The 22,094-nt window shown below is 40.5% G+C and overlaps 1 protein-coding gene across 2 annotated transcripts in view; it reads left to right on the top strand.

Moving 5' to 3' along the window:
* Positions 1-10,223: 10,223 nt before the first annotated feature.
* Positions 10,224-22,094, top strand: part of LOC137616323 (uncharacterized) — a 225,748-nt gene continuing 213,877 nt past the window's right edge. For both annotated transcript variants that reach the window (XR_011039391.1, XM_068345974.1), the window contains exon 1: positions 10,224-10,382. Coding sequence is in view for 1 of the 2 variants with exons in the window: in XM_068345974.1 (XP_068202075.1) it covers positions 10,353-10,382 (30 nt within the window). In the remaining variant the exon portion in view is untranslated. The remainder of the gene's footprint in view (positions 10,383-22,094) is intronic.

Here is a 22,094-nt window from a genome sequence, read left to right as displayed (position 1 = left end):
AAACAACCATTTCTTATTCTTGCTTGTTGGTCAAAAACTTACAATGCTTTAAAATCTTAATTTTTTTTCAGCATCAAGACTTACACACGCTGCTTGCCCACCAAGTGTCTGTTTAGTCATAACTGTTAAACCAGGGATTCACACAGACTCAACGCTTATACTTCATTCATTTCATTTGACCTTGAATTGGGCGGCCTTTAAATTCAAAGAACATTCATGATCGCTGTTAAATCATCGGACGTCGTTTTATAAATGAACCGGTGCCATTACCTGGTTTTACCTGATTCTGACCCTACCTTGTCTGGACAACAATAATTAGAATAAAACATTAGAGTCAAATCTTATACAGAACACCTGAACTGGGTTAAGGTCTTTTAACCCGTGCACATGATAATCACTAATTACTTAATGGACTGTCAGCAACTGAAATTACTTCTACTTTACTCCAAAAAATTTCATGTTCATTAATCAGGATAGTCTTGGATGAAAACTTACAAAACATCTTTTAACATTTTCTCTTAAAAATCTCGTAACGAATTGAGTACTAATCGATCGGCAGTATGTTTGGGCGACATTAGAACAAATATGACAGGAATTTCACTAAAACCATCGCATCTAAGTTGCACTTTCTTCCTATAATTTAGCAGAGTACATACGCACCTATGACATCATAAGAATTATGTACATTAACTTTTTTAACAGTGAATTACAGGCAATACCCGATAACATCCTTCATCCCAATTATGAATTAAGCATTTCTCTCCTTGAATTGAATGGCTGTTATGATTGTTACTCCCTTCGCAATACAAAATTTTTTCAACCTGCTATAACACTTGCTTTAAATATTACATTTAACATTTTTGGCGACGAATATCATAAATAGCAAACATAAATGAGTCGCTTCAAATATAGAAATCATGCAGTTGAAACCCACAAATTACATAAGAAAAAAAAATATTTCTTAATTATCCAAATACTGTATCAACAAGAACAATGGTTACCTTTTCTTGAGAAAAAGTGTCTTTTCTCAGATTTTAACACTGAAAATGTTACTCAACTAGTTATTTTTTTTTTCAATCAACACAAAAAAAGGTGTTCTTCATCTGTCACTCTACACATTTTAACATTTTACAACACATTTGTTAATCATGAAACCTGCAAAAGTTTGTACCCCGTTAGTTATGTGGTGGGCTGTTGTGGTTTGCCTTAGGTTCTTGGCCTATGGGGCCTCTTCCGAACTTTAGAGCTGTCCTTGGTATTCAAGGGCGCGCTGTTTCTGCCAGGTCGCTTGCGGCTGTTGAATGGATGACGAGTATCTCCATTGTAAGGGCGTTTCCAGAAACTCCAACAGCTTCTGATGATAGGATGAAAGGGGCTCATAGGAGGGTCCTGTCCCATCATATTGGATCGTGAAACGCGATGCCGTTGCTCCAGTGACGGGGAAATGGGCATGTCGGCAATCGCGGGCGTAGTGTCCTCATTTCCCAGAGGAATATTGCCATGTCATCCTTTTTGGGATGAGAGGGATTACTCACGAATGGCTCTTATCTACCACAATTATGGCAGACTCCATTCCTAAGTTGTTCTTGCCTCGGCAGTTTCTTCCTCGGGTGTCGTAGTTCCTGACCGCCTGACTCAACGATGGGAGGGATTTTGTGTCTCACACCTGCTAGCTTTCCATGGGTAGTGCTTCTCTGCCACCCCTCCTTGATACTGTACTGCCCCCTGAAATCAGCATCTGAATTTTCTTGATTCTTCCCAGGGAAGTCAACTGGTGCAACATGTTCCTCATGTTCCTTTAAGCGATAAATAACTTCCAATCTTGTTCCTCTGTTCATCTCTTCTTATCTTTATTTTTCTTTGGTAGCATTTTCATCTGCCTCTCGATAGTTATTGCGTGTCTCGTATTAATTTGTCCTTCTTTCTTGCGTTTTCGTCTTCGTCTTCCTCTGGATGTCTGCTACGTGTTTTGTGTTCGTTTGCCCTCTGCCCTACCCTCTTTTGCTTTCTCCTTCATATTTTGTCGCCATATATTATTGCTTCTTCAGTCTATTTTAGATAGCAGTGGTAAGCGGTAGTCGTCGTCTTCCAATCATGTTTTTTTTTTTTTTAAGCACTTACTTTTTGCTATACAGTAGTATTTTCTAGCTCTGTTTCTACTCTGTTATCATCCCATTGCTCTGCCACCACTTTGTGACAAGGAATGTCAGTTTATAAAATCAATTGAAATAATGGGAGACATTAGAAAAAGAAGCGATTAAGCTTCAATAACAGAGTGTATTTTCCAAAGTATTTGGTACATGAAAAATGGATGAGCGCTTTGCCGTGTCTGGCGTTCTTCTCCTCATCCTGTTAATTTCTTGAGATTATATGGGCCTGCTACTTGTGGGGGCTGAAAGGGCCCTACCCTATAGGTAGTAGTGGAGGCCAGCGTCAGGTGGATAAGGCAACTTTGGCTGCTTATTGCTAAAGCCCCGTTCTACTTCCCTCCCTCCCTCTAACATGTTTAAAGGTTGCTCATGAATAGCAGAGGCAAGGGACAGTGACATTGCCTTATCAAGCAGGACAATGACCTAGAGACTGACTACATATGCATATGATAAGCACCCTCTACTCAAACTAGGACAAAGAAGGGTCAGGCAATGGCTGCTGATGACTCAATAGTTAGACCTATAGGCTCCCTCAAAACCACCTTTCCTTAGCTCACAAGGATTGTGAGGTTGCAGTGGTCAATGGAACTAATGAGTTTGAGCAGGACTCGAACCCCAGTATGGCGATAACCAGTCAGGGACATTACCACATAGGCTACCACAACCCTGGGAAATACAGAAGAGCTTCAGACTGGCTGTACTTAGTCAACAATTTTATGGCGCCTTTCAACACGACAGACTCTCACGATGGAGACAATCCCATGATAGTGTCAGATGGGGTTGTAGGTCACCAACCCTATGAACTGCTTTCTAACGGATTCTTCAAACATTGCTTGTTCCAACACTAAATACAAACCTTTTCGTTCTTTATTAGGGATATACTTTTGGAGAAGCTGGAAGACTAGCCATAAGAATTTTATTGAGGTGTAACTTCCCCACTGCTAGTTAGCGGTTGTAGGGGGGTTAATAGCTGCTAGCCTGCTCACACACACTGGTGATGTCTCGTCACTTTCTTTTAGCTGCGTAGAATATAGAAGTCCACTTTTGATGGCATTTGTAGACTTATGAAAAAGCCTTTAATACTGTGTACCGACCAATTTTGTGAATAGTCCTGCATTATTATGGAATTCCTCTTAAATATGTGAATTTGATTGTCTGTTCATGAGCATAGAAAGTGCAAAGTTAATGTTAGTGGAGTCTTATTAAATGAATTTTCAGGGAAGTGAAGTACTCCAGGGGAATGTGTTGTCACTTTTGTTGTTCATCCTCTTCATGTATTTTGTATTGCATAGAACACTCGGAGATGGATGGTGCAGAAGGATTGGACTGAATTGGGAAGAGGAAATTATTGTAACTAGAGTATGCTGATGATGCTCTCCTCATTAGCAGATCACCACAGGATTGGCAATGCTTGCTTACCAGAATGCATGAAATATTGCATGAGGTTGGGCTGAAGATAGATAGAAGAAAGACAGAGGTGATAAGAATGGAGTATACAATGGGAGATGAAATATTGGAAGGAGAAAGGATTAATGCGGTAGAATCCTTTATGTATTTAGGAGCTATGATCTTCAATACAGGGTCTTTAGAATTAGAGTTTAGTGAAAGATTGAAAAAGGCAAATCAGACAATTGCTAGGGTAAGTAAAATTTGGAAATGAAATTGCCTGAAATTACACATAAAAAAATCAGATTATATATCAGTTTAGTGAGATCTGTTTTAGCATGGACATGAGTCATGGTATGACAATGAAACCATCTCCAATAGATTTAGTAGATTTGAGAACAAAGCCCTCAGAAGGATACTGGAAATTAAATGGCAGGACAGAATTAGAAATGAAACTATAAGAGAGATTACTTGAGTGTCATATGTGGATGAGGTCATGGTGAGTGGTAGATGATGGCTCACCAAATGTTCAGCTGGGCTCCACAAGGCACTAGAAGAGTTGGAAGACCCAGGCCTACATGGCTGAGGACTATGAAGAGCAAAGTAGGAGATGAGGAATGGAGAAGTATTGCATTAAAAGCTCAAAATAGAGACAGCTGGCAAAATCTAACCGAGGCCCTTTACGTCAATAGGTGTAGGAGATGTTGATGAGGATTTAATGATTTATTAAGGTTAATTTCTAGTTTCAGGCTTGTAATATCAGGAAATTCACGGACACTGCAATGGTACAGGCCCTTATTGGCACTGAAATGAACGATACTAAAACATATTGTGCAAAAAGTGCTCAATATAATCAATGTAATATAAGACTTAGGCAACAAAATATATATTTACTTTTATTCATAGCCATAATATATCAAATTCTTGAGATATACACTGGTAAAATGTATGATTAAAAAATTTATAAAAACTTTTGCCTTTTGAACATTAAGCCCTGTCATGAATAAATCTTTAATCAAATTTCATATACTACCCCTAAGTGAATAAAATTGAAATCAAGTTATTACATCAATAATATCTTATATGGCTTTGAAATTAGAAATTTTTAAATATATTTTGTCCATATTGTTTGGTAAAACAATTAGCAGACCTCTTTACATAGCTTAGACATGTGGCATTGAATTAAACTAGAATATACCAAATAAATCAATCTTATCTATTAAGGTTTACATAAGTAAAAAAAGTATGTGATCTTTAAACTGCATATAATGAATGAAAATGAATATACAACACTGGAAATATATAAATTAGACCTAAACCCAAAAATAATCGAGATTTGTTATTGACAAATTATTTCATGATAAACAAAACTAGAATGCCTTGGAGCATGTGATGCCCTTCTTACAATCTTCAATGCTGTACAGAAATCCCTTGATTGTGGTCAGGATTGGCCTTGATTTTAGTGCTGCCTTTGACTATGTTAATCATGAGGCCCTTGTTTTCAAACTCGAACAGTTGGGAGTGGGTTGGTCGTTCCTTAGCATTATTATTGATTTTTTAATAGATCTCAAAAGAGTTGTTGTTGATGGGCACCATAGTGAGTATAGGAAAGTAATATTTGGTGTTCCACAGGGTAGAGTTCTTAGCCCATTACTTTTCATCTTATATACACATGACGTGGTTTGGCCTAGAAAATAAGCTTTTTGCATATGCAGATGATGCTACTCTCTTTTCATCATTTCCTTCTCCTGAATATAGGTCTGGGGTTGCCGAATCCCTTAATAGAGAACTAGCTAAGATTAGTGCATGGTGCAAATTATGGAGTATGAAGTTGAATCCCAACAAAGCTTAAAGTATGATTGTTAGGAGGTCAAGGACAGTGGCCCCTAAACATCCGGGTCTCAGTATTGATAATGTTTCTTTAAGTTTGTATGACAAAATTTTAGGTGTGATTCTTGACAGAAAATTTACTTTTGAGAAACACATTAGGTCTGGGTCTTCTTCAATTGCACAAAAAAATTAGCTTATTGAGAAAGTCTTACAAGATTTTTGGTGATCAATCTATTCTGAAGAAGTGTTTTAATTCTTTCATTGTACCTTGTTTTGAGTACTGTTCTCCTGTCTGGTGTTCAGCTGCTGATTCTCATCCTAATTTGTTGGACAGAAACTTACGGTCTATTAAATTTCTTATTCCTGATCTAGATATTAATCTTTGGCAACATCATTCAATTAGTTCACTATACATGTTACATAAGATTTTTCATAACTCTGACCATCCTTTACATTCAGATCTTCCTGGGCAATTCCATCCTGTTCATAATACTAGGCAGGCAGTTAATTCTAATAGCCAGGCCTTCTACATCATGAGGCTCAATACTACACAGTATTCTAGAAGTTTTATTCCAGCTGTTACCAAGTTGTGGAATGATCTTCCTAATGGGTCTTTGAATCAGTAGAACTTCAAAAGTTCAAAGTTGCAGCAAATGTCTTTATGTTGAACAGGCTGACATAAGTCTCTTTATAGTTTATATAGGACATATCTGTTTTAACGTTGTTATTGTTTTTAGAATGATTTATTGTTAATTTGTTCTCATCTTTTATTCATTTCCTCATTTCCTTTCGTCACTGGGCTATTTTTCCCTATTGGAGCCCTTGGGTTTATAGCATCTGGCTTTTCCAACTAGTGTTATAGCTTGGCTAATAATGATAATAATAATAATGATAATAATAATAATAATACTAATAATAATAAAGATAAATATATAGGTAGTAGGTTGGCCAGGGAACCAGCCAACCATTGAGATACTACCGCTAGAGAATTATGGGGTCTTTTGACTGGCAAGATGGTACTACATTGGATAATTTTCTCTGGTTACAGTTCATTTTCTTTTTGCCTACGCCCATCCACACTGAATAGTCTGGCCTATTCTGTACATATTCTCCTCTGTCCTCATACACCTGACAACACAGATTACCTAACAATTCTTCTTCACCCAAGGGGTTACTGCACTAATTGTTCAGTGGCCACTTTCCTCTTGGTAAGGGTAGAAGAGACTCTAACTATAATAAGCAGCTCTTCTAGGAGGACACTCCAAAATCAAACTATTGTTCTCTAGTCTTAGGTAGTGCCATAGTCTCTGTACCATGGTCTTTCACTGTCTTGGGTTAGAGTTCTCTTGCTTGAGGGTACACTCGGGCACACTATTCTAACTAATTTCTCTTCCTCTTGTTCTGTTAAAGTTTTTATAGTTTATATTCTATTTCATTTTTTTCCTTTCCTCACTGGGCTATTTTTCCTGTTGGAGCCTCTGGGCTTATAGCATTCTGCTTTTCTAACTAGGGTTGTAGCTTAGCTAGTAATGATAATGATAATAATAATAATAATAATAATAATAATAATAATAATAATAATAATAATAATAATAATATATCTGATTTGTTAAACTTAGCCACACATGCATATGTGTAGCATACATTTAATTACAGTTTGTATGCCACTGTAGAATGGAGATATTAGGTGTATATAAAACACACTTGTAAATATTTTTTATTGAAACGGAAATGCATAATTCATTCATGTGTATATAGTATGAAAAGTAATGGGCCAAGAATTCTACCCTGTAGAACACCAGATATCACATTCCTATACTCACTATGGTGCCCATCAACTACAACTCTTAGAGATCTATTACTTACAAAATCAATAATAATGCTAAGAAACACCCCACCCACTCCCAACTGTTTGAGTTTGAAAATAAGGGCCTCGGGATTAATACGGTCAAAGGCAACACTAAAATCAAGGCCAATCATACGAACTTCCTGACCACAATCAAGAGATTTCTGTACAGCATTGGAGATTATAAGATGGGCATCACATGGTCCAGATGATTACCTTCAGCAAACCTATTAAGATGTCTTGGCAGAAGACGTTCAAAAACTTTAGATAATATGGGAGTTATGGAAATTGGGCGGTAATCAGTTGGTCTTGAGCTATCACAAATACATTTACATAGAGGAGTAACATTACCAATCCTCCAACAAGTGCTAAAAGCTCCTCTTCTTGCTAACTTGCGCAAAATAACAGATAACTTTGGAGCTAAGAAATCTGCTGTCTTTATAAAAAACAAAGAATAAATACCATTTGGGTCTACACCTCCATAGGCATCAAAGTCCATCAACGGAGCTTTAATTGCACGAGATCGAAAAGCTAAACTAGTTAGTTTAGCCTCAGGAAAACAGGAATGAGGAAGATCAAGTTTTCATTACTATGTTTACTGTCAAAAACATCAGCCAAAAGGGTTGCCTTTTCCTTTGGACAGTGAGTGACTGAGCCATCTGGTTTAAGTAAAGGAGGAACTGTTGCATCTACACCAAAGAGTGCAGATTTAAGGGTAGATCACTATTTATGTTCCTGAGTTGTTCCAGAAAGAGTCTTTTTTTATGGTTAAATTGTATTCTTTTTCAGTTGAAGCATAAACTGTCTGAGCAAAAGCTCTAAGCTGAGTATAGTTACTCCAGGCCAAATCTGATCTGCTACCCTTCCAAAGATGATAGGCCTCCCGCTTCTTCAAATAAGCACGTCTACAATCATCATTGAACCACGGTTTGTCCTTCACTCGGTACCTTAACACACGAGAAGGGATACGCCTATCAATTATGTTGACTAGATTTTCATTCAAAGGGATAACAGGATCAACACTGCTATATAGTTGTGACCAATTCAAGCACAAAATGCAAAATCCCATTCCAGTCTGCTTGGGATTTCATATAAATTTTATAAGAGTATGATACATCAGGGATAGGCTGCTCAGTCTTCACTACTAATGAAATCAAGGCATGATCAGATGTCCCGACTGGAGAACCAACCTTACTAGTTATAACGCCAGGGGAGTAAGTGTATACGAGGTCCAAGCAATAACCAGACCTGTGGACCTGTGAGTAGCTTCACTTATGAATTACTCACAGCCTGATTCAGAGGCAAAGTCTAAAGCTCTTAAGCCATGGTGATCGGTAGGAGAGATAGAACTTAAACACTCCCTATGGTGAGTACTGAAATCACCAACAAAGACAAAAGAAGCCTTTCGATCATCTTCTTGTATCTTAGCCATAATGGTAAGAAAACAATCGAAGATAGAATCATCCATGTCTGGATTCCGGTAGATTGAACACAAATAAAAGTTGTTATGCCTGCCACAAACTTTTATTACCCGAATCTCATGACATCCACATTGATAGCAGGGTACTCAGTCTTAATATACACCGAAATTCCCCTGGCCCTAGGAATGGCATCACGTTTCAACATTATAGGCTTCTTAAAACCAGCTATAAGGAGCTCAGATGAGTGCCTTAGAAACCAAAGTTTCTGAGCACAAAAGAATATCATACTGTCTGGACGCAACTGTAAGGTATTGAATATTTGCATGAAGACCACGAATATTGCAATACAGAAGACATTGACGAAATCTAGGACGTACTTGTCAGGGAGTTTGCTCAATGTCACCAGACAACATAATAGGCCCAATTAATAGAAATAAAAAAAAAGAGACATCATACTTGAAAACTAGGTTAACAAGAATTATAACAAAAACAACATGTACAGAATTGTGAATAAAGTGATTGATGAAACCCATATTAGACTATAGTAAAAAGTCCGAAAAACTGGTCAACATGGAGCAGCCGATACACCACGCAAGGCTAAATACTCTCCAAGATAGCCACTTCAAGTGTTTAACTGAAGGGAGGACACTAACGATGGTTTTAAGAAGAAAAAGAATCAGATAAGGAAAAGACAACCTCTTGATAAACCACCAGGCATCCATGGTCCTTCTATTAAGCCTGTCCAACACACCATTAAAAAAAAAAAGAGGAAGAGAGAAAAAAATAAGATAAAATAGTGTGCCCAAGTGTACCTTCAAGCAAGAGAACTCTAACCCAAGACAGTGGAAGACCGTGGTACAGAGGCCATGGCACTACCTAAGACTAGAAAACAATGGTTTAATTTTGTAGTGTCCTTCTCCTAGAAGGGCTGCTTACCATAGCTAAAGAGTCTCTTCTAGCCTTACCAAGAGGAAAGTGGCCACTGAACAATTACAGTACAGTAATTAACCCCTTGGGTGAAGAAGTGCTTAGTAATCTCATTGTTGTCAGCTGTATGAGGAAAGACGAGAATCTGTAAAGAATAGGCCAGACTATTCGGTGTATGTGTAGGCAAAGAAAAAATAAGCCATAACCAGAGAGAGGGATCCAATGCATATCTGTCTGGTCAGTCAAAGGATCCAATAACTCTCTAGAGGTAGTATCTCAACAGGCAGCTGGTGCCCTGGCCAACCTACTACCTACGAGATATTGTATAGAACAATTAAAAATGATTGTAATATACAAGAGTTAAATTTACAAGAAAATTAACTATATTAGAAGAGATATAGCTATGAAGTTTCTATAAATGTACCAGTTTTAAAATAACAATTTAGTTATCGAAAATTTAATAATGTCATAAATAAAAGAATGAAATGTACTGACGTAGAAATGTAAATTATGAACAAATGTGTCACCAAATTTACAATCGAATTCCATCCTATATTCCGGTAAGTATTACAGTTCTGAATGTTTAACCGCTCACTCAATAGATGGAGCCATTCGTTGCGTAAGGGAGTATCTCGATCTGTCATCCTTTCTTTTACTCGCACACCATTTGAGTGATATTAGACAGTAGACTCAGCCGGGTCAGCACTTGGCCCTACTACCTACCTTCAGTACCAGTTGGAAATTTCCTTTTTTGTGAAGAACATTGAAAACAAGAAAAGTGTGCTACACCTAATGTGTGTGATAAGAGAAAAACCAGTGAAAGTAAGGAACACGCAAAACTAAAAGACACAAGAGGCCCTTTTTATTGTTTGTATTGTAGCAGACTTTCCACAAATATCCAGTTTACCATATAATTAGAATAAAAATTTATATATTTTATTAATTTAGCCGTGGTACGGATAAATATAGATAGAATTAGCAATTACAGTCTTCCTCTCTTATTTGGACAGGGTAGAATTATAGAACGTGGAACTACATTTCCAATAGAGAAGACAACTTTTCCTACAATAAAACCAAATATTGTTATTGTGCTTTTGTTTTTATTATAGTTTATTACAGGGTGGGACCTGTGACATTGGGTGGGCGAAACAGGAAAACACTTGATTATTTAACACTGGTGAATTATACAAGGCCAAAGAATCTAACAATCCCACTTAACCCAACCTTGTAGTTTCGGTAATTTCCAGGTCACAGACCTAACTGGGGACCAGACCCCTGGACACCTTTCTTATGTCGCAAACCTGCTCAGGTCATAGACCTAACCTGTGCCCATACCCCCGAACACCCTTTTCATGTCACAAACCTGCTCAGGTTGCAGACCTAGTTGGGAGGCAAGCATCCCAGGCCCCCTTCCCATGTTACAGACCTGGCTACGGTCCAAGCCGCTGACACCACGCTTCCTAGAGTGCAATAAATATTTCAGGGGAATAGGATGCCACTATTTTGTGTAATTTTTTTTGTGGGTTTATTATGCGTCCCAGATAATAATGTGTAAAGAAGAAAAGGTTATTTTTACTATTTAGCATTATTCGTTGGTACTGTATATTGTCCCCATCCAAAACCCCTTGTTCCCACTGGGTGACCCCCTTTACCATAGGAAACATAAGTGTGTATCTAATTAAATGTTTATTTTCGATGGAAATAATGGTGATTTTCGAAGAAATCGGGATTTTATTAAACTGCATTCTTTTATTAGTAATGCATTTTCCGTGCATTGCTATGATAGTTTTTTTAATATTTAACTTAGCTGGTGGGTATATATATATATACAGTGGAACCTCTACATACGAATTTAATCCGTTCCAGAACCAACTTCGGATGTAGAAATTGTTCGGATGTCGAAACGAATTTTCCCATAAGAATACATTGAAATAGGATTAATCCGTGGTTGAGCCCAAAAACCTATGATAACTTCTTAATAAACTACTACACATAATTTTCCCATGAGAATAATGAACACTAAATTAGATAATAGACATGTATATAAGAAGAATAGACATGTAAATAAGAAGAATTAGCAAAAAAATGATAAATAAGAAACGGGTTTTTAGCGTCACTTTACCTTAGAAACTCCAGCGCAGGTGTTGTTCGTCTTTGCTACGCAGAGAGTAGAGAGGAGACGGACGGACGGCGAGGAGGTAGAGAGGTTAACTACGATAAACGTAACACTACCGTAACTTATTCTAACTTACACTAAGTGAACTTTAACATAACTTAGCTTATTTTTTTTTTATTTTTATATTTTATATTTTTTTTTTACATTTTCTTTTTTTCTCTTTGATGATTACGTAATTTTAATCACTATCACTTACATTTAAAATTGACTGAATTTCTTTTGCTTCACTCTTTTCCGTTTTCTGTTTCACTTTCTTCCACTTCACTCTTTGCCGTTTTCTTCGGTTCACTTACATCCTCTTCATCGCGAGTTCGCTTCGCAGTTTTTTTAAAGAAAGCATCGATAGATAATTGCTTGGTACGGCTTTTCAGAATGTTTCGAAAGTGAGTTAGGCAAACATCATCGAATTGAGAAACTACACGACAAACCTGCAATTTCTTTGGATGGTATTTGTCGATGAAGTCGACCACGTCTTGATATTTTCCTAACACCTCTTTTATTTGCGCTGAACCTAACACATGTTCTACCTCCTCGCTCTCTTCCTCGTCATCACTCATGTGCTCCGACATAGCATGGAGTTCCTTGAGCTCATCCGTCGTCAGTTCGTCGTGATGTTCGGCGACGAGTTCCGTAACGTCATCTGCGTCTACCTCCAGACCCATGGACTTGCCAAGGGAGACGATTTCCTCTACTGCTTCCGCTGCACCGACCACGGGATCAGGTTCGGGGTCAAAACCCTCGAAATCTCGGGGAGAAACTGCATCAGGCCACAGCTTCTTCCATGCAGAATTGAGGGTCCGTCGAGTTAATCCCACCCAAGCCTGATCTATGATCTTCAAGCAGTGCACGATGTTGAAGTGGCCCCTCCAAAATTCACGCAAAGTTAAGTTGGTGCTTTGCGTGACATTAAAGCACTGCTTGAATAAGTGCTTGGTGTACAGCTTCTTAAAATTAGAGATGACTTGCTGGTCCATGGGCTGGAGGATAGAGGTGGTATTTGGTGGAAGATACAGCACCTTTATGAACTTTAATTCATTGAAGATATCATCTTCAAGTCCGGGGGGGTGAGCGGGTGCATTGTCAAGGCATAGCAGGAACTTTAAAGGCAATTTCTGTTCATGAAGATACTTCTTCACAGAAGGGCCAAAAACTTGGTTTACCCATTGCACAAAGAATTGCCTAGTGACCCAGGCCTTAGAGTTGGATCGCCAGAAAACATGAAGCTGATCCTTATCGAAGTTGTGTGCTTTAAAGGCCCTAGGGTTCTCAGAATGGTAAACAAGCAAGGGCTTGACTTTTAAAGTCCCCGCTAGTGTTGGCACATAGAGCAAGAGTCAACCGATCCTTCATTGGCTTATGCCCAGGCAATTTCTTCTCTTCGGCAGTGATGTAGGTTCGACTCGGCATCTTCTTCCAAAACAGCCCGGTTTCATCACAATTGAACACCTGCTGCTCTACGTAGCCTTCTTCCTTTACGATCTTTTCGAAGTTCTTAACAAAGTCAGCTGCAGCCTTTGTGTCCGCACTAGCAGCCTCTCCGTGGCGAACAACTGAATGAATCCCGGACCGTTTCTTAAATTTCTCGAACCAGCCACGAGATGCCTTGAAATCATCTGAGGAAGGCTCGGTTGAACTCTCCCCAGCATCACCCCCAGAGCTCTCCTCCTTCAAGTCCGTAAAGATGGCGTGCGCCTTCTCGCAGATAACGGTTTCGGTGATGGTGTCCCCAACGATCTCTCTATCCTTAATCCACACTAGTAGAAGTCGTTCCATCTCTTCTATGATAGGGGTACGGCGTTTGGAAATTATAGTGATCCCCTTAGAAGGTTTCACTGCTTTAATAGCTTCCTTCTGTTTAAGGATTGTCGAGATCGTAGACATATTACGGCCATACTGTTTAGCAAGTTCACTCACGCGGATGCCACGCTCATGTTTTTCAATAATTTCCTGCTTCATTTCTATAGAAAGCATTTCCTTCTTCCTTTTCTCACCACTACCACTGGCAAAACTAAGCCTCTTGGGACCCATACTTTACGTAAATTATCGTTAATGGATGCACGTAAAAAATCACGATTAAAACACAGTTAATATCAGAACGCTCAGAGCACAACCGCAAGAAGCCGACGAGAACAGAGGACTGACCCAAGCCGCGCTAATTGAGCGTCCCTCCGAGGTCGATGTGCTGCCTTCTATCGGCGGAAATAAAAAACACTTCAGGCGCTATGAGCACCGACTACGCGTACGAGTATTGTTTACTTCGGGTGTCGAAAAAAAACATTCGGGTGTAGCGTCGGAACGTGTTCGAATTGTACTTCGCGTGTCGAAAAATTCGGATACAACCGGTACGACGAAAATTGCTTGCTTCGTGTGTCGAAATAAAATTCGGGTGTAGTAAAAAATTTGCTCGAATTTTACTTCGGATGTTGGAAAATTCGGATGTAGATACGTTCGTATGTAGAGGTTCCACTGTATATGCAATGGGTAGTTCTAAATGTATACAATTAGAAAGGTTTTAATGTAGTGCCCACACTCTTAGTTCATATCCTGCCACCCATTGTTGTCTGTTGAAGGTTGGCTTCATCATATCCTTTCTCTAGTAATTGGGGTAGATTAGGATAGGTCTTGTTAGACTAGGTTAGGGTAGGCCAGGACCTTTTTAATAATTTTTGTTCTTGCATGCATACAAACCATTGTTCTTTACGTAGGAGTACTGTATGGCAGCAAAAAAGCTAGAAGAGCTATTTTAAAATTTTACCAAGGTAAACATAGATATCATTTGAAAGAGAAAAGATTGAGGTAGAATCATTCAAGTAACTAGGAACAATGACATCTAATACAGGGTCTTTAGAATTGGAGTTTAATAGAACATTGAGAAAAGCAAATCAATCTATGGCTATGTTAAGTAAAATTTGGAGATCAAATTGCCCTGAAATTACTTATAAAAATCAGGCTATGTATCACTTTAGTGAGATCTGTTACAGTATGGAAATGAGTCATGGTATGACAATGACACAATCTCCAATAGATGTACAGTCAAACCTCTAGCTACGAAAAAATCTGCTTACGAAATGAGATGCAAAGAATTTTATGACTCACAAAAAATGTTTCGGGCAAAGAAAGGCGGTACGGAGTGGGAGCCCAGCCCAAACGTATCCGAGACGGATTTTAAATTTGCGCACCGCCAACCCATAAACTCGCTACCATCCTCCTGCGTTCCCATTGGTTATCTCCCTACTTGGATGCTAGTTACCACTATGAGATCCTGCTCTCCTATTGGTTGACATCTACTGTACTGTATCCCATCATGCATCTACGCATTGGCGTTCCTATGTCTTTTCGTTCCGGCAGTGGCATCGTACGCATTGACTTGGTGTTTGTGATTTCGCTTGCGTAACAATTTTACTGTACATACTGTTATCGTGTGTGATCCTACGATACATCATTAGCCGTGGTTACCAAGAAAGACGCTAATAAGGGAAAGAAGAGGATGATGCTTTCCATGGAGATGAAGATGGAAATAACCAAGAAATACAAGGCCGGCATGCGGTTAAGTGTGCTCGCGAAGGAATATGGCCGAAATCCATCTACGATAAGAACGATCTGAAGCAGAGGAAAGCTATCAAAGCAGCAACACCTTTTAAGGGCGTGACTGTTTTCTCTAGCAAGAGGAGCCATCTCCATGATGAGATGGAGAGACTGCTGCTTGTATGAATAAAGGACAAAGAAATGGCTGGGGACAGTATCACCGAAGCGATAATCTGCCAGAAAGCCAGCACCATTTTTGATGATCTCTTGCATGCTCAGGCTGAAGCTGATGCAGGAGAAGGAACATTGAAGCAGGAACCCCCAGAGTTCAAGGCTTCTCGTGGGTGGTTTGAAAAATTTAAGAGACGCTCGGGCATTCATTCGGTGGTGCTGCAAGCTCGGACACGAAAGTGGCCGAAGCCTTTGTTAAAACATTTGACGAGTTGACTGTCTGGGAAGGCTACAGTCCCCAGCAAGTCTTCAATTGCAACAAGACTGGGCTTTTCTGGGTCGATCTGTGACGGCCGGTGAAAAGGGTCCTTCTTTACACTTTTCTAATATAAATCTTCCAAATATACTAGAGAAAGATAAAAGCATGGAATGCAGAGGTTACAACCCTTGCGCGAACACCTTGTTGGTGTCGTGTATTTAACAAGGGCGTGTGTAAACCACTATTCACAGGCTGTCTTCCATTTAGATAATCCCTTCATCAAAGGGGAGGGCCGTGACAGGCCCTAGAGAATACAGTTGGTCTACTCCACCGACACCCACTACTCGCGCTCTCCAGGTCATCCCTCTGTTTTGGACTTGCCCGCTAAGTCGTTTTTTATTTTGTTAGGTGTGTTTCGCAAGTGATTGTCGATAATTCAACATGACTGACGTTGCTACTTCACCTTTACCAATGTTAAGTACCATAGTTTGTTTTGACAGTTTTTTTCAGTACCGGGCATTTGTTCTCGTTCCAGTAATGTGTATTTTAATTTTGGAAGAGGCTTGGCCGTCCCCGGTATCGGCAGCCATTTTGGTTTTGTTCGATTCGGTAGTTTTTCAAGTTAATATTGCCCTTCTGGTACTCTGTCATCTAGATTATATCACTTACGTTTTATGACCAATATTATTATTATTTATTATTGTTTTTTTACTATGGTATTTATTTGCTAGCAAGTCCAATTTGGACGAAGAATATTGATCTAGACTTTGTTATAGTTATGTTCACGCCTCAGGGTGCTCGATTCAGACTATATCTTTGTTTAATTGTTACGTTGTCGTTATTCTTCGTTCTTGGTTATTACAATTTTATCATTATTCTTATCATATTGTGTGATTTTGGTTTTTTATTATGTAACCTTGAGAGCGTGAGCATAGAGTGCTTGTATTCTGTTTCTACTGATACGAGTTACCCCTTCTCTCGTTTTCTTTATTAAGCTCGAGTAGAGGAGGTGGATTTCCCGTTTTCTGTTTTATACGATCACGAGTTATTCCTGCCTCCTCTTATTCTCCGAGTTGTTGATATTACGTTTAATGATATTCACGTTTTATTGAGGTGGTTACTGCTAATAGAGCTAGCATTATTAATAGGTTACGTTAGTGTATGAGTCATTATTTGGGATCGCTTTATGACGACACCCTTAGCTCCGCCTTGAGTAATACTCCGCTATAATGGATACTCATTGGGTGAGAACTAGTCAGATATTTGGAGTGCAACGGTGAAATCCGCCACTCAGACTCCGGCTGAGGCCTTTTGCACACGAACCTTTGTCATGATTGATCACAATTACATTATAACGGTCCTTTTTTTTTTTCATCGAATCTCCGGCTTCACTGGAGATAACACACATTCAGTATGGAGGAATGTTATCGTACCGATGAGGGTCACGATTTCACGATGACGGACCTTTGTCTCCGTCCGGATCTCCGGTACAAACAGAGATCAATCAGACGGACAGAACCAGGGTACGAACCCCTTTTCATGAATAATCACCATTTCATTATTACGGTCCTTTTTATCGAATCTCCGGCTTAACCGGATATCACACAGATGTTCAGCATTGAGGTTAATATTATCTTACCTCTGATGTTCACGTTTTCACTATGATGGACCTTTGTCACAGGATCTCCGGTGGCAACAGAGACCACTCAGACCACGGGTGGCCAATCTTTTGTTTTAGCTGTAAAGGAAAGGATTTAACATGAATACAAAGTAAACTGTACTTACTTTAATGACACTTTGAATTTGCGTTGATAATATTCATTAGTTATTCTTGAAAGTCCTAATGAAAATGTATGAACATATTTAGCAATTTTAAAGAAGTCATTCAATTTACTATCTATGGGGTATAGTGCGCCACTTGTAATCGTGCAATGCGCCACTGTTGGCGCATGAGCCATAGGTTGGCCACCCCTGACTCAGATGTTCAGAACCGGGGTTAACATTATTTACCGATGAGGTTTATAGCTACATGTTACGTGGTTACTGGATAATAGTATACTATTGATTCATCTGTTCACTGACCGGAGTCTCAAGGAACAGTAGATAGCCTCTCATGGCATGGTTGTTTTCGACCTGGCTTTTCATTAGAAGGGGCTAGCGTTCGATCCCAAGTACTGAGTAGAAATTTATTTCTATTTGAACACGATGTTGTATGGATATTTATCCATATTTCTTCATATTTATAATTAAATATATGCATAAATATAACAGTTATTTTTAGTTTACACAACATATTTATAATTAAATATATGCATAAAAATAGCCATTATTTTTAATTATACTGATTTGGTTGATCCCAGCCTGTGAATGGGATCACTAACCAGAGTTTCAAGGAACATCAGACTTTAACCAGAGTTTCAAGGAACATCCAGACTTATGTCTCCTTTCTATTACAGAAGGTCCGCCTACATGGTATGGTTCCCGGAGTCATGCACGATCTGCTACGAGCTGTCCTCCCTACTCCTGACCCTAAGGTAAGTTGGTTCTAATGTTTCTATTTGGTATACTTGTGCGATGATTGAATGTATGCATTACTTATTGAGAACGGTCTTCTCCTTCATCACTAATCCCCTCACTTCTTTCAGGACGATGGTGAATCTCTCCGGCCTGCAAGAGCGGCTCCCCGCCCTTGGGTATCAAGGTTTGGAAGGAATGCTCCATCTAGAGGACCCTATCTCCTTTTGAGTGTCCTCTCTAGGGTTGGACATCGACCCCATGGATGGGCAGGTAGGTGGTGATGAGTTTGGAGCCTTCAGCTTTGCAATTACCTGCAACACCGACCTAGGACCCTCAAAGGATCCTGATGTTCATATTCCTTGCATAAAACCGTGACTGCTAAAAGCCAAGGGTAGGGTTAAAGAGCAGATTCAACACATTCTAGGGGGCTATGACGGAGCTCAAAGATATGGTGGTGAGTCGGATCCGTTCAGGAACTTGGATGTCTCCTCCTACAGCCCCAGGCGTATCGAAGAAACCTCCTTCGATAAAAACAACACATAGAAATTTGCCTTACATGTCCCATATATGGATGGTACCATAACTCTGGATGGAATAGACGTCCGCCCTCTGGAGGACCTAGAATTTACTCTCAGGGACTAGAATACCCATTCAACGGATTCGTTCGATTGAAAGAGCATGACTTGGTTAGGTTAGGCAAGGTACCGAAGGTAACGGTATTATTTCCTAAAGGGCAGGCCCGATCTGTCTGGACCAGGATGTTGTCGGTCTGGGGGGTACGATAATTCCAAGCTCACCCCACACAATGGGGAATACGCCATATCTACAACTGCTATCATTGTTGCCTTGCCTATTACGGATAATTTGACAGGTGTTGCTATTCAAGCTGACAAGAAGGTTCGGCCATGCCGGCTCTTAAAGAGCCGGACCCCACCTCGGGGAGACCCTAGCCTCGGTTTATCCCACTGAGACTTTGTTTCGGATATTCATGAAGAACCAATCTCTGCCCTTCCAATTCGACCTACACGTTTGGTGGTCTGATCGGGTTAGTTGTAGGAAATACGTTCTGTCTGTGGACTCGATCAGACAGGAATCGAGCAGGCTGATAGTTTCCCCCTGATGGGGTAAAACCCTCTTCCCTCAGGAGGAGGTGAACAAGGTTCTACAAGATGATACGAGAGCAACCCAAAATTGCAGGAAAGGCGGGGCCTCACTGCCAGAAAGAAGGTCGAAGGCCAAAAGCAAGCTTTCTTCAAGAAGAAACAGAGTTGCCCTCTACAAAACGAACTGGGGTCACTGCCATCAATAGTCGGTTACCCACTCGTCATCAGTCTTCCTCTGATTCGACCCCTATGCATCCAGATCCCCCCCCTCATCAGGTGGGTTACCTCACTGATTCCCCAGGTACACAGCCCAACCCCGATTCGATGCCCTCGCCTGCATACAACCCTAGCTCCGAACCCTCAGGTTCCTTTCGTGGACACCAGAGAGGAAGATACAGGAGTAGAAGACAGTTCCGCCATCGAGGCGGACCTAGAAAAAAGGGGGCTCGGGGAAGGAAAGGACCTAGGTTCACTCCCTCACAACGAGGTGGTCCCGGTAGGGGAGAGGCTTTACAACTTTCAAGACCATTGGACCTTCGGTCCGTGGGCTCATAGCATAATCTCTAAAGGTTTGAGGTGGAAATGGCCACAAGGTCCTCCTCCTCCACCAGTGACCTTCTCCCAGAAATCCACTCCCATCCTAAAAGAGTACACCACAGATTTACTAAAGGAGAAAGCAATCAAACGGGACCGATCACCGAAGCTCCAAGGCCACCTGTTCACAATTCCGAAGAAAGGCTTGTCGACATTGAGAGTGGACCGGGACTTGTCAAAGCTAGACTCTTACATTCTCGGCGACAAGTTCCGCATGATGACTATCTCTCAGGTACGGACCTTACTTCCCCTTGGGGCCGTCACCATCTCTGTCGATCTTTCCGACGACTATTATTATGTGCCTATAGCTCGAAACTTCTCTTCTTATCTGGGTTTCCGCCTAGGCAGGAAAGCCTTTGCGTTCAAGACATGCCCTTCAGCCTCAACATTGGTCCCAGGATATTCACGAAACTGGGAGAGACAGTGTTAGTACAACTCAGGAACCAAGAGATACAGATCATGGCTAATCTGGACGGTTGGCTCATTTGGGCCCGGTCGGCCATAGAAAGCAACAGAGCTACGAAGGAAGTATTTCGATTTCTCGACACCTGTGATTTTGGGTCAATCTCCAAAAGTCTCGACTGCAACCATCAGGTCACTTAGAATGGTTAGACATTCAGTGGGACCTTTCAAAGCACACGTTCTCTCTCCCTTCCAAAAAGGTAAGAGGAATAGCTTCCAAGGTCAAAAATTTTCTCAAAACACATGTCCAGAAGAGCCTTAGAAAGAATCCTCGGCCTTCTCCAATTCGCTTCAGTAACAAAAATGCAAAGACATCAATCGAGTTTGGAGAGAGAGCTACAGTACCTTTAAACTAAGAGACAAGGTCTTGAAGATCCCCTCTGTCTTGAAAATGAGACTACGCCCATGGTCCGAACTGAGGAACCTCTCCAAATCTGTTTCTCTACAATTCCCACCTCCACAAGAGACATTCCATACAGCCGCGCCTCTGAGTGGATGGGGGGATTACTCCGAACTTCAGATGTTTCAGGGGTCTTGGTCACCCACCATGAAACAGACCCATATCAATGTTCTCGAAGCCATGGCAGTGTTCTTGACCCTGAAGAGACACTCTCCTCCGAGGTCGAGCAACATCAGAGTAGTATCAGCCCGCACAGACGTAGTACACTGCGTCAACAGGGGAGGATCCAAGTCACCCAACCTGAACCGGATCCTGGTCGCTATCTACGCCTGGCCAACAGAAAAGAACTGGATCCTGTCAGTAACTAACCTTGCGGGAGTCCAGAATGTGAGAGAGGACTCACTATCCAGGACGAATCCACTGGAGTCAGAATGGTCTCTAGACATAATTTCATTCCGGTGGATACTCAGGAACCATTAGAAGGAGGTTTACCTATTTCCCCCAGTGAATCTTCTAATGAGACTTTTACACAAACTACGTTCCTTCCGGGGGGCAGTGGATTTAGTACCACCTCACTGGCCAAGAACAGTTGGTTTCCTCTCCTCCTCGAGTTGAAACTCCGTCCCTTCCGGATTCCGTTCCCCAAACTGACTCAAGTAATCCAAACTCACTGTGTCAGATTGCTCAAGGATAGCCAAAACTCTGACTTTGTGGGCTACAGGAAGTTTGCAGCTCGTAGAGACGCGAATATTGAACCGGAAATCTATCTCTTCATCGAATCAGACAAAAGGGACTCGACAATTCGCCAATATGATTCGGCCGTTAACAACTAGCAGATTCCCTAAGAGTTCAGACCATACTCGTATGTCTCCGAACATAAGACATCTCTTTCTTGAGGTTCTTATTTGGCAAAGGCCTAACAGTTAGAACTTTAACCACCATCAAGTCAGATTTGGAGAAGATCTTCCTTGTTGGGTTTAACATTAACCTAGCTGATTCCTATTTCTCATCTATTCCAAAAACATGTGCTAGGCTTTGACCTTCGGTTCAGCAACAAAAGGACTCTGGTCTATGAACGGTGTCCTCAAAACTTGCGACGGACACGGACAATGAATCCTGCTCTTATCACTCTTCTTAGGAAGACTTTATTTCTAACGGCTTTGGCCTCAGTTGATGGAATATCGGAACTAGCAGCTCTCTCACGAACCCGGAAAACAGATTTCCTCCCTTCAGCCGAAGTACTCCTTTCTCCAGACAATGCTTTCCTAGCTAAAAAATGAGGATCCGCAAAATAGGTGCTCCCCTCGGAAGATTATTCTTCTTAACC

Source organism: Palaemon carinicauda, chromosome 22 (genome assembly GCF_036898095.1).
Source record: "Palaemon carinicauda isolate YSFRI2023 chromosome 22, ASM3689809v2, whole genome shotgun sequence".
NCBI lineage: Eukaryota > Metazoa > Arthropoda > Malacostraca > Decapoda > Palaemonidae > Palaemon > Palaemon carinicauda.
This window is presented reverse-complemented; position numbering and strand designations above follow the sequence as displayed.